A 13118-nucleotide genomic window follows, 5' to 3' on the forward strand; every position below is an offset into this window, starting at 1 on the left:
ACATTTCTCTGTTGGTGCATTTCAGGGCAGTTGAAGTCTTGTCATAGCACTAGCTAAGCTAGCGCAATGATAGCCAGAATGATTTTCAGGAAAAATAAATATACTTTTTGAGGATTTCAGGCCACCTTCAGCAAAAATTTCCTGTGCTAGACTGGATTTGGCGTTTACCTCAATGGAAAATTGGTAGCTAAAATCAGCCTGCAGTTTGCATTCTGTATATGCATCTATATGCATATATGTCACCTAATACAAGTCGATTTAACATTTTAACAAATAGTTTAATTCCATGAAGCTCCTATCGTTGTGACCAAAAAACCTTGTCGGTGTCCTCAGTTTGGTATATTTTGTCTATATTAGATAAACAATACGATCTACAGTGTTGTCAGGAATAAAGCCATGTTCAGACACATATGGAAATTATTTTTAGGATTTATGCTTCTGTGATTTTTGTGCACTTGCCATGCTATCACACCAGCTTTCAAACCTGCAAAGAAATACAACCAAAGTGTTCTATGCATTTTTATTCAGGCTGAAGTAAGTTACTGCTTTTTGAAGTTGAGGTAGTCAAATTTTGGTTTTGTGGTGGGGGAATCTTTTAAACTCAATTTGTTAGAATCAGATTTCCAGATATGATACTGTTTGTCTGACTGTTAGAAGCATTGGTTAATTATTCATATGCAGTTTGCCAGGTTCCCTGTTTTTAAATTAGTGTTCTGAGGTGCCTGTAATGGAGCCAAGCTTATCTTTTGACTTAAAACTTTTGGAAATGAACCTAACTAATATTCAAGAGTTGTGGGCACTAGGGGGGACAGAGCGTGCCAGTCGTGCCTGCTGTGGAGCTCAGGAAATGGCAGGTTTATATTTTTCAATAATTGCGTGTCGCTGTTTCTTGGAATAGTTCTTCTCGTGTGGAGATGAAGATTAACGTGATGATAAGAAAAGCAAAGTATGTGTACTTTTTAACACAGTGAATTAATGTCTTCCAAAATCTGAGGTTTTAAAAATGTCTTGAATGCTTTGCATTGCTAAAATGGCTATTGCATTTCCAGGCACATTTTTTTCAGGGTATTTTTTGTCTAGTTATGTCAAGCTTTGTCCTCAAAACTTCACAGAAATCATTCAGCCTTCCTAGAAGACATTGTCTTGTCGTTTCTTTCACACTTCAGCAAATGTATATTGTGTTGTAGTTCTTATCAATGTCACCGTTATGTATGAGGGTTGTGGGTGGTCACATTCTTTGTGTGAATAATTTTAATACCAGCAAGCCCAGAACGAGGATTCTGATAGATTTCACTTAGGTCTTTGTTGCCTTTAAGCTTTGCTGCTTTTTCAGATACAAAGTGATTCTTCTGAAGATACAAAGTGATTCTTCTGAAACTTGGAAATCAATAACCTTTGCTAAGCATTTTTCTAGGAAAACCAGTCATTTGGAACTGTTCCTGTGGGAGTAAACAAGTACTTTGTCTGAGCATCACTGTTCACAAAACACCAAAATACAGCCCTTTTGTTTTGCAACGCAGATGAAAGTAGCTGAGAAACTAACAAGAATTCTGTTTGGGCTGCGTGATACTTGTTCTTTAGCGCAGCGTGAAATGCTATGTGAACACGGCAAGACCTACATGGAAGGTGCAATATATGAAGATGCACTTGGATTACATCTTTAACAAGTACTTGTGTAAATGGTACCAAATTTTCAATGGTAGAATAGATGCGTAGTTTTCCTGAGGCAAATTGCTTCATCCAGAACACTGTTAAGGAGAGCCTGAAAGAAAGGGGTCTTCTTTCAACATCTATGATTTCAGAATCATGTTTCTAAGCTGGATAATTGCATACAAAAATATATCGTAAGTGGAAGTTGTCCCAGTTTGAAATCTTCAGCAGTAGTTAGAGGAAATGGATGGTTGTGTAATAATCTGGAGTTTTTTGTTGCTCTTAGTCAAACAGATTCTTAACTGCTTTTTGCTGTTAGGGATAAGCATGTGATGCAAGTGCGTACATATTTTTATTTAAAAAGGAAGATTGCTTGATTTGTGAGTGGAATTGAATCCCTTCGTAACGCAGAATATGCAGTAAAACACACGAGTACTCAACTGTTGGATTTATTATCTATCTGGTGCGTTTTTCACATGCTAATGTGCTTAAAATCTGGTATTAAGAGTTACAGTTCTGCTTGATTTAGAAGTCTGAAAATCTAGGACCTTCTCCTCCATGGCCTGCTATTCTTTTTCCACATGCTCTGGGTCATGGTCTTGTGATGACTTTCTCTTGTGGCCTGTTCTTACAACCTTCTGTCAAGCATCACTGTTAGTCCCATCTTCTCCATGCTTGGCTTCACGTTTCCCAACTGCTGAAGAATATAGCATAACGCTGCAAAATACCTGGCGTTCTTACGGCAGTATATTAATTTTGGATGAAAAGCAATCAAGTCTATTTGATGCCAAGGAGTAATTCAGTCCAAATTCATGAGACTGGTCACTGATAAATTCAAGCATGCATGTGTATGCGTTGAAAGACTGGGCTCTGGTTTCATAACCTCCTCATAGTCTTCTTCATAAAGGGTATAATGAATTCAGCATACCAACGTTCCTAAAAAAAAAGAAGAAACAGTCATTCTTCAGGGTAGTTAACTTCCTCTTTCTCTGTTGTTGTTGTTTTTTTTTTTTTTTCCCCCCTTCTTCCCTTCCTTCTCTTGGCATCTTGGTGCTGAAATGCCCTAAATCTGCTTCTGTGTTTTCTTTGAAACTCCGTGCAAGAAAGCAGTGAAAGGGCACATGAAATTCTCAGCTTTTTTTCAGTTGAATGGGAGGCCAAGAGTGATTAGCACCACTGAACATGAAATCTGTGCAGAGGGGTCAGTGTTATGTCGGGACCAGCAGTTACCTGCCATTGCTTCACGTGGCTCTGCAGAGTGAAAATTTTAAGGCTTCTGTACATAGACAAAAGGCACAACTTGAGTGAATGCTGCAGATCCTGCCATGCAAAGGTTATGGGAGTACTGCTGTACTTACACTGACACTTTCGCTTAGCTTTGCCTTCTCTTCCTGAAAATTTTGAGGCAGACTTTGCTCTCTGTGTTAGTTGGTAATAGTTTGTAGAAGTCAGTAAGTAAAAGGCTGCCATGTCTACCTTTCTCTAGCTGTTGAATATTCAATATATTTGCAGTGTCTGAACTCCAAGCTCATCTGAGCCAGAATTTTAGTTCTTTTTTATTTCTTATCAAATTATTAGGATTCTATCATTATAGTTCATTGAAGTTAGATTATTTCTACATGTGCTATAAATTCTAGGTAGATCACAACTGAAGGTTCCCTTCAGGAATCCTTCGTTCCCTGGGCAATCAGGTCTCACATTTGAAGTTGGTGGGAGTTTGATCCTGCACTTTTTGCCTTTTCCAGACCTCCCTGCCGCCTTATGTTTGCCTACTAGCATAAGCGATGCACTGTGACTGCGGGATTTTGGTCTATGTGTCGTTCATCGGCAGCTGAATTTGGCTGGTGCTTTAGGGTGGTTTTTCGGCCCGGCTGCCAAAAAGAGCATCATGCTTGGGTTCTCTGGTCAGAAGTAAGCCCGAGGGAACTGGGCAGGAGTTTTGTTTATGTTTGGGAGACGCGCTAAACAGGTATGTGCAAGGGCTTAACGTAGGCTTGAGCATCGATCGTCTTGCCATGCAGTCAGCTCAGATGCACGGGTAACAATCATCCCATTAAACTTTTAAAACAGTGCCGTGGGAGCAACATTGATCTGAACTGTTAATGACTAGAACTGAACGTGTCGGGCTGGAAGGCTTTCTTTTAAAAGTATTGGTTCACTTGTTAGATAGATGATAATAAATCTTGCTTTCTGAGGACAAAAACACGAATTTGAAGTCAGTTAAAATACCACTGAGATGCAGTGAAGGACAACTTGATGCTTATGATCGTGCTTCAGCTCTGGTTTTCAGCAGTGTGATGGTTATGACACTGATTGTGTAGTCAGCCCGATGGCAGCCGTTATGAAAAAACTGGTAATTATTACTAGTCATTTTTAGATCTTACTCAGTACTATTACTCATTGCCAGTAATGAGTAATAGTGATATTTCTTAGAAGAATAATGTCCTTTCTACTTCTCTGCTAGGCTAGTCTTTGGTACAAGATTGAATCCACAGGTTTATTATCTTTATGCTTTATATCAGATTTAATGCAGAATTATTTTAATACTTGTGAAATTAGAAAATCATAAATAATTACTAAGTTATACAGCACTTCATTTTCTTGACTGTGTAGTAGATGTAAAGGACCTAGGTCCTCACCTAGGTTGTGTACTCCTCATCTGAGTATCATGTTCAGAGAACTCATTTTGATCTGATTTCTGTTTGAGCAGCACTTGTTTCTGGCAAAGACAAGCTGCTGGAATAACAAGAGAACAAATATGAAAAACCATAAAAGAAAATGGATTTGTAAGTACTTACTTGATCTGTGTGGTAGTTCCCATTACTTATGCTGATTTTCCTTGAAATGATGAGTCATAATTTAAAGGCTTAATTTTTTTAGTGAGATCAGTTAGGACTATGCTTTATAGCAGATTATAATTTTTTTTTTTTTTTAATACAGAGACAAAATATGCCATGGGGTGAAAGGAAAGGGAAAAGCAAAATTCAAGTTGCCACTACTGTTCCTACCTTTTAATTTGTTGTGTATTAATTTTTGTCTTAGACTTCTGTGTGAAAGAAATACAACAGTCTATGGACTGCTTCCCTCAGCTTGTAAAGCCTGAGGAGATTAGCTGTCTCAGAACAAACTTGATACACATAATAGATCTATTTTGAATTTCAGCTTGTTTTTTTGGCTCTGTTATTAGTTTGTCATGGGTGATCTGTTGGTTCTCATATTTTAAAGCCACTCGCTAAAGGCAGCTATTCAGATCTGTCTTCCCCTGGTTCAGTCATCTTTTTTTTTTTTTTTTTTTTTTTTTTTTGTAAAGGAGACTGCAAGTTCATTTTTTCTCTGTGTGGTTTATCAGGAACTTTTGAAACTCAGTTGCTGTTGCCTTTTAATGCTTGATTCACCTTACGTTCCTTTCGATTTACAGGGCAGCGTTCCATCTAATGTTTGTTTTAAGAGCTTTCTGATCAGTCTTGAACAATCCTGCTTGCCAAATTGGCAGCTGGCAAATGAAAAATTTTTCATCAGTAATAAGTAGGAACAACTTCTGTCTTGTCCAATGAATCTTTGTGACAGTTTTGTAGCACAGTATAAATGTAAAATAAACTTGCCTTGTAGGAAAAAAGAGAGGTTTGTGATTGATTGATCTGCTCATGTAGCACTGATGGGAAAGTAAATCTTATAATTACTTCAGTTGTCTAAAGACAAAACCAAAACGACGATATGCCGTGCTAGCTAGAAAATTCAGGGTTTTTTTATCACCTATGTATGCCTTTCCATTTTTGTTGACGTATGTGTTTCATTCAATGTAATTTCAGTTATTTTTCCAGATTTCTTTTTCACATTGAGAAGGATCAAAATCATAACACCGGGGAAAAGGACTTTCAAATAATTCAAGGTTTTTAAACATGGGTTTTATGTAAATATGGATGCATCTTTACATGCATAGCTTGTACTTGCATCAATTTATTAGTGTGTGAGGATGTTCAGGAAACTGTAATACCCCAGCAACTGGTGTGATGTTCAGTCTTTCATCATGCTTGCTTAGCCCATCATGTGGCTATGCCATGCCTCTTAATCAGAGCAAAGTTGCACCCTTGTCTGGACTGTATGCATTTATGTTTGATGTTTCCTTCTGCACTTAGAAATTGCCTGGTAACATCTTGTATGCATAACAAGGACATATTTAATATTAATCAAACCCAGCTTGTCTCCATATTCTGTGCTTGCATTCTGTTTTGCATAGCCTTGTAAGCACCGTGCCTTTTGCGTGGTTCTCCAGTCTGACTGCAAAACCAATATGCTGCAGTAAAAACTTGATTCCCTACATTCTCACCTTTCTTCTCACAAGGTTGTATGCATCTGCCCTTTTTTTATTATTATTTTTGAAGCTTCATAAGTATCTATGGCATGCAGGCTTACAACTCATTAAAGGGCATCTCTGTAGGTGTTTGGGATAAGTTTGATAGGATGGAGAGTATACTGGTTTGTATATAGCTTTGTGGAACCAGGGTTTGCTTGTTGGCCAGCACTGGAAAGATCAGGTCTGTGATTTTTTTTGCTGGGTGGTTAGTTCTCAGTTTCTACAAAACTAAACCTTGCATATTGAACAATCAGCTTCTGTAATTCAGAACTGATAGAGTCTTTCCTCTGAGAAATGCTAGTGTTTCTAGCCATGTTACCAGGTGTTCATTATAAAGATCAGCAACTACACCATAACATTTATTTTTAATTTAGACTACTCAAATCCTAAAACCAAAAAAAATTTCCTGTTGATTTTTGCAAATATGTGCTTATATAGTAGAATTGTCACATATAGAAACATGTTACAATAACAACTTGAGTGGAATAACATAAACTTTTATCTCTGACAAGCATTAACAGCAGAATGTATGTTAGCAGTGTGAGTTGTAGGCAGGAGAGTTGACAAAATGTAGACTCGTCCAGGTTGGAAGGGACCCCAGGAGGTCTTTTTGTCCAACCTTTCACTCAAAGAAGGGTTAACCCTGAGTTCAGGCCGGGTTGCTTAGGGTTTTGTCTAGTCTAGTCTTAGAAAAACCCCTGAAGGTGTTCTGCAGCCTCTTGGTATCTGTCCCAGTGGCTGATAATCCTTACAGTGAAAGTTTTTTGGTTTTTTTTCTAGCCAGTTGGAACCTTCCCGTTTCAATTAATGATACTTCTGGTATTATTTCCTCCCGTACACTTCAGTAAAGAACCTGTCTTCATCTTCTTGGTAAGAAGCCTTGTGAAGGCTGCTGTTAGGTCCCCTTGAGCCTTCTCTTTGCCAGGCTGAACACTGGTTCCCCAGGCTGAAAGAAGTTTAGGTTACTTTGAAATCTGCATGTACTATTAATTTGTTCTCAGCTTCGTTCTTGTGAAGACTGATTGCTTTGAAAATAGCACGCAGCCTGTGTTTCATGCCCTGCCAGACTAAGTTCAAGTTGAATGAGGTTTAAAAGGAAATTTTTTGCCCATTGATTCTAATATTAAAATTATATCTGGGAGCTAGGAGGATGGATTGATAATCCCCATGTCTTTTTGTATCCATAGTATTGTACAAGAATATTTCAGAACAGTTGAGTCACCTTTGCCAGCTCTGCTGGTTGTTGATTTAGACATCAATGTTGTTGTACTGTTTATGACTTAATGGTAAGGACATGGTCATTCATGACAGCATTCCAGTTTCATGTAATAAATATTTTCCACCTATCCTTTTTTAGATATATTGAAGCAATGTAGGTCTGATGAAGACACTGAAATCATCTTCCTAGAAAAAAAATTATGGTATTATTAGGCTGTCTGAGCCTACTTTGTGTGTTTGTTTTAGAATTAATCTGAGTTAACAAAACAAATAAGAAAGGTGGTTTCAGTAGTTAGATGAATCAAACTGTATGGTGAATATGATGAGTCTGCCCAATTCAAATGCAACATGTAAACAGCTAATAATATTTATGGAGCTCCAGTTCACTGCCTTTTGGTGAGCTATTGGCTAATGACAGTTGTCAGTATGCAAGACTCTGGAATTCTTGGTTTGGTTTTTTTTTTTTTGTAGAACAGATACTTGTGTTTCATGTGCTTTTTAAAAGTTGATTTTTGTGTTAACTCTTTTTCTAGAAAATTGAGATCTTGACATCCTTTATCCAAGAACCTGGAGTAGCAGAGCGACAGTTTGTACAATGAGGAGAAGTTATCTGCTAGGTAAGTTAAATGCCAGCATGTGACGAGGATCTGTGATCTTTTCAGTTGGGGAAAACAGCTATGAGTTGTAATCCTCAGCTCTGTATGTAAGTTAATCTGTTGCTGTGGCAGTAGGCGCTTTAGATATACTAGACATTGTGACAGGCCTTGGGTGAGGTAAAAAGGAGGGTTTGTGACCTATACATGTAATTTCCATGCTGAGCAGTGATGAAACTCTACTCAAATATTCATTGAAATATGTAATCCTACGGTTTTTGTATGTTTCAAAAAATGTGAGGATAGAGTTAAGTTCTGTGAGCATTCTAGGAGTGAGATAACTGGTAAATTGTGAACATCTATTACTTAGGCAGATTAAGTATATATAGATATACTTAGGTATGTATATTCATCTCTGGTTGTCATTTTACAGCCTTGTCAAGCTGTCTGATATTTCAGGTAAATTTGAAGTGACAGTTCATTATAGTCAGTTAGATGTGACTAATTTCCTTTGTGAGTAAATTTCACATAAAAAACATGTAGAAAGTAGTAAAGGTAACCTGCTGTGCATTTGCTGACAACCCAAGTACTGAATTATTTACCATTGCTTTGTGTTGCCCGTTTAATCTTTGATGGATCATTTTACACTATAATATTGTTACTGCATAGGAAAAAATGTGTGTTCAGCAGTCTCAGTGACCTCTGGAAAGGATAATTTGTTTGAGAGTTTAAAATATGGTTGACATTTTACCAGAATCTCCTTGACTATTTTTGTTTGCAAAGCCTACAGAGTATTATCTTTTGTAGTATGAATCTATATGGAATTTAAATAGTGGGGAAAAAAAGTATTTTTAATCTTGGTTTGCTTCTAGTTATGCCTGTTGACAATGTGGAAATTCCCAAAATAGTTCAAGACACATAAGTAAAATATAACTTCTTTTGAGCTGTGAGTTTTTGAAACGTTTTTTTCAGGTGTGTGGGTTTTTTTGAAAAAAGACAGCATTGGAGGTTTGTTCAGCAATGAAGTTCTGTTGTTTCTTTATGCCTTGCTTGGCAATGGGAATACATGAAGTGTTTGAATAAGATGTTATCATTTCTATTTGTGAATATAATTAACATGAGTTTGCTAGGTGTAGGTTACTGCTATTGCTGCACTTAATTCTAGATCGGAAAAGTAATTTGGGGTCAGCTGATCATTACTTTCAGATACGTACATGATCAAGTACTAGTAAACCTCACTTCATGCAAAACAAGATGAATAAAAAAATGGTAGTTCAGTGGCAAACCCTCTGATTTTTCTGAAGTATATTTAATTCGTATATTGCATCAGTAGCATTATCTCAGTTCCAAAACCATTATTACAAAAGCCACCTAAATAAAACTACTGTGGTTTTTTTATTTTATTTTAAGTTTTCCTTTGAAGTTTAGTTTTAATAAGCCAAGCATAAATGCTCCTGCAGGGGGGTTGGACTAGATGACCTCAAGGGGTCCCTTCCAATCCAAAGCATTCTATGATTCTATGATAAATATAATATGATTGCTGACTCTCTATTAATCTTTTTCTTTTTCTGTTTAGGTGTTTAAACTTCTGATTCAGTCACCATATATTAATGGGGAAGAAAACCTGATTGATTAACACAGTTCTGGTAGTTTTTGGGGTTTTTTTTTTGTTGTTTTTTTTTTTGTTCCACGGTGTTTGAGGAGAGATCTGAGAAATATTTCAAGGAATGGAGTTAGCTCACAGTTTACTACTTAATGAAGAAGCATATAACCAGCTTGGTGAATTTCAAAAAGCAGAGTTCATTTTTGAATGGTTACAGTTTTTGGAAAAACTTTTACCAGTGACTAGCAGAGTAAGTATAATGAAACTTGGGAAGACAAGCACATTTTAGAGCTATTTCTCTGTGTCTTTTTTGTTATTTTGTTTAAAACCAAAGAGCAATATTTAATTTCATTTGCTTCGTGTCTTTTATGTACACACAGTGAAAGTATGTTCAGTGTTAGTGGTAACTTTCAAAATGTTATAAGTTTTTGGTCACAGCCCTTTAAGTGACAGAGCCACTTGTCCAATTTGAAAGGAATTTAAGAAATAAGCATTAAGTGATTTTTTTTTTTTTTTTAAACTCAGATTATTACTGCAACATTTTGCAACCCTATGATGAATAATGGCAGTCCTGCTTCCACCTACCATGGCACAATTATTTGGTAGTTCTCTAGCAAGCAAGAATGTAACATCTCTTTCTTTGTTTTTCATTTTCCTAATCAAATGTAAAAGATCTGTTTCCAGTCAAGTGTCCAATTGTTTAGCTCACTGTTCAGTGTATATTAAGTGGCATATGTGGATATTTAACAGTAAACCAATCAAGATAATGCTATTTAAGTATTATGCTATTTATATTAAAATATGTAAATTAAATACAGTGCCAGCCTCTTAATTTATTTTTTTTAAAGAGCATTTAAAAAAATTGAGATAAGACTAAAACAAATTATTATTTTAACGGAAGTTCTTCTTTTCTGATGCTCAACTTCTTGAAACTCTGCTAAAGTTCTTCTTTACTACTTAAATTACTGTGTTTCTATGAATTGTTTTATTTTAAAACAGGCATAAAAGAGGCAAGAAACGGCAATTTTGTTATAGCGAGATATAACTATTCAAGTGCCATACGGAAAATACTTCTGAATACTAGAAAGACTTATGCTCTCAAAAATGTGATTTTTTTTTTTTTTTTAAATAAGAATAAAATAATCACATATTTGAGATGGCTTTTCCTTAAGTAGAAAGATGCAATAAAATGTTCAGTTTTAATTAAGAATGCCAGAGTATCAGAATGGTAATAATGAAAAGTAAAGAGAATTAGCATTAATTATAACTTTTGAATGTAACTGAAATTTAACTGGTTACTGATTTTATTTCCAGGCTGATATAAGGGAAAACCAGAAGAAACTGGTTGAACAATTGACTTCTTTATTAAATAATTCACCAGGACCTCCTACCAGAAGGCTTGTTGCCAAGAATTTAGCTGTACTTTATAGCACTGGAGACACTTTTTCTGTTTACCAAACAATTGACAAATGCAATGAGCTCATTCGGAGTAAAGATGATTCACCAAGTTATCTGCCTACGAAACTGTAAGTATTTTTTTTAACCCCAGACTTCAAATCCAGTAATAACAAGAGAGACAGATTTACGTAGTGAGAAGTTAATGTAGGAGAGGGTATGCTCCCTCATTTCTGCCTGTTGTCCAGTACCATATGACACACAGAATTTGGGAGCCTCCCTGACTAGTATCATTATTGTGGTTGTATCCAGTTGTAAGAAGTAATTTTCTTCTTTGGTATTACATCTCTAAGATTTTTAGACTTGAGTGTTACAAAGAGAAACTGAATTCATCTGAAAGCTGAAAGCAAATTCAAATCACTTGCGTCCCTCTAGGTATTATAATAATTTTATTTTAATCGTTAGATATATGCTGCCTTCAGGGCAGAATTATGAGTGGTTAAGTACTTGTGTAGCATTCCTTTCTATGTCTTTACTGGAAAGTTTTGAGTAAGTAGTTCAGCTGCATCTTGGGGGGGGAAAAAAAGTCAGGTCAGTGCTTTACAACATAAATTGCCCTTGAAAGTTTAATAAGCTTAAAATATATTTTTCTTCCTTGTTTAGAAGTTTCTTGTTATGATTCACGTAAATATAACATAAAGTCAGTCACATTAAAACACTTTAAAATCACATTACTTTTGAAGCATTTAACACAGAGGCCATTTGGTGGCTGATGGGAGTCAGTGTAGGCTGCGTTTGTTAGAACAAAATTTGACCTGCCTAGCTAGCTAGTATTTGCTGGATCCGCTGGAATGAAATGCCTTGCGTGATTTGAAAGCTAAGCTAAATTAATTTATTTAGGAGTGTAGGAATGCTAAACTTGTTGCTATCATTCAGAACTATAACGACCATAGTATGATTTAAGGTAATAGGGCAAACTAAGGCTGGTTTATGCTTCATGTTTTTGTTCAGTGAGGGGACAAAACCAGTTTGCGGTACATATTGTCATATTGAATAAACCATGCTTTACAGCAAGTCAAACAAACGCTTGTTAGAAAAAGGTGAAGAAAGTTTTTCATAAGTAATTTATGTAACATTATTAAAAGAAAAAAAAATATTTACCTGACATGACGCCTCTGAGTTCATTACCACAGGGTAGATAATGAAACAGAGAATGTGGTGGTATTGGATATTGTATGTGTGCAGCAGGAACCAAAAGGGTAGAAGACAGTTGGTGATCTCCAGCCAGACAATTGAAAGTCAGGCCAGAGAGAATACCGGCAATTGGTAGCAGAGTTATGAGGGAGCAGGTATTTAAAAAACAAGGAGGATGTGGTATACTGCTAAGTAAAGCAGTAAAACAGAGAAGTACGACTCCAGGTGCAAAACGCTGTTATTGAGTACATTTCTTAATCCAGCTGGGAAGCTGGATATAGTTAGGGAGCCCTGAAAGGTTTGTAACTAAACGCCTAAAGCCTAGCCAACAGAACAGAGAAACATGAAGTGTTATTGCAGGATGTGAAACCAAATCTTAAGGTGCGGAAATATTATGTGTAACCTTAATTCCTGAAACAATGCGCGTCTTTAACTATAGTGAAGAAAATTAAGTATAAAGGTAGAGATAGTAAAACATCACTGGACGTTAATGATGCAGTATACAAAGCAGAGCAGAATCTTCCTTCTTTGCCTCACATGCTAATCCTGTTACTGACAACCCCAGAGAAGTTTCCTGAAAATACATTTTTGCAACAAGTCAGTTGTATTTTCCAATACCATAATATTTTTTTGTTTCCCTCTTGTTCCAACTGATCTCTTATGCAGTCTTTTGAGTTAAGAATAAGTTTGCTGTAAGGGGTCTTAGTCCTGCAAAGTAAATTACAGCTATACTGCTGGCTCCTCAACGGTGAGATGCAGTAGCATTATAGGTGAGTTGTAGTACGGGACCAAGCTCTGCAGGTCTTCCTTGCTTTGGCTGCAAGATGCCGCACTGGAGGGAGTGGGATGATGTTGGCATAGCAAGGAGGGATGATGGAGTCCATTAGCAGTGAGGGAGAAATGGCAAGGACAGAAAGAAATGGCAGATACCCAGACTTAGAAGGCAGAGAAGTATCTGGGAGAGAAAGAGAGAGGTGGCAGTGTTCAGAATCCTGCTGGGTATGTAAGCAGTAGCGAGGAGAGGAAGTAAGAGTTGAAGTGGAGAAAAAGGTAGCAGTAAAATATGGTTCACTTCACAAAAGGTTTGGAAAAGGGCTTTCTTACAGTACTG

General features: G+C 36.6%; 1 protein-coding gene across 3 annotated transcripts in view; it reads left to right on the forward strand.

The window, feature by feature from the left end:
* Window positions 1–7754: 7754 nt before the first annotated feature.
* HEATR5A (HEAT repeat containing 5A) overlaps window positions 7755–13118 on the forward strand; it is a 59093-nt gene continuing 53729 nt past the window's right edge. For 2 of the 3 annotated variants that reach the window (XM_009646702.2, XM_035902083.1), the window contains exons 1-3: window positions 7755–7839; window positions 9392–9668; window positions 10733–10944. In XM_009646702.2, the coding sequence (XP_009644997.1) occupies window positions 9543–9668; window positions 10733–10944 (338 nt within the window). In that variant the 5' untranslated portion in view covers window positions 7755–7839; window positions 9392–9542. Of the gene's footprint in view, window positions 7840–9391; window positions 9669–10732; window positions 10945–13118 lie in introns of those variants that run through there. The other variant, XM_035902084.1, reaches the window with a different exon arrangement.

Source organism: Egretta garzetta, unplaced genomic scaffold, assembly GCF_000687185.1.
Source record: "Egretta garzetta isolate BGI_Z169 unplaced genomic scaffold, ASM68718v1 scaffold79, whole genome shotgun sequence".
In the NCBI taxonomy this organism is placed as follows: Eukaryota; Metazoa; Chordata; class Aves; order Pelecaniformes; family Ardeidae; genus Egretta; species Egretta garzetta.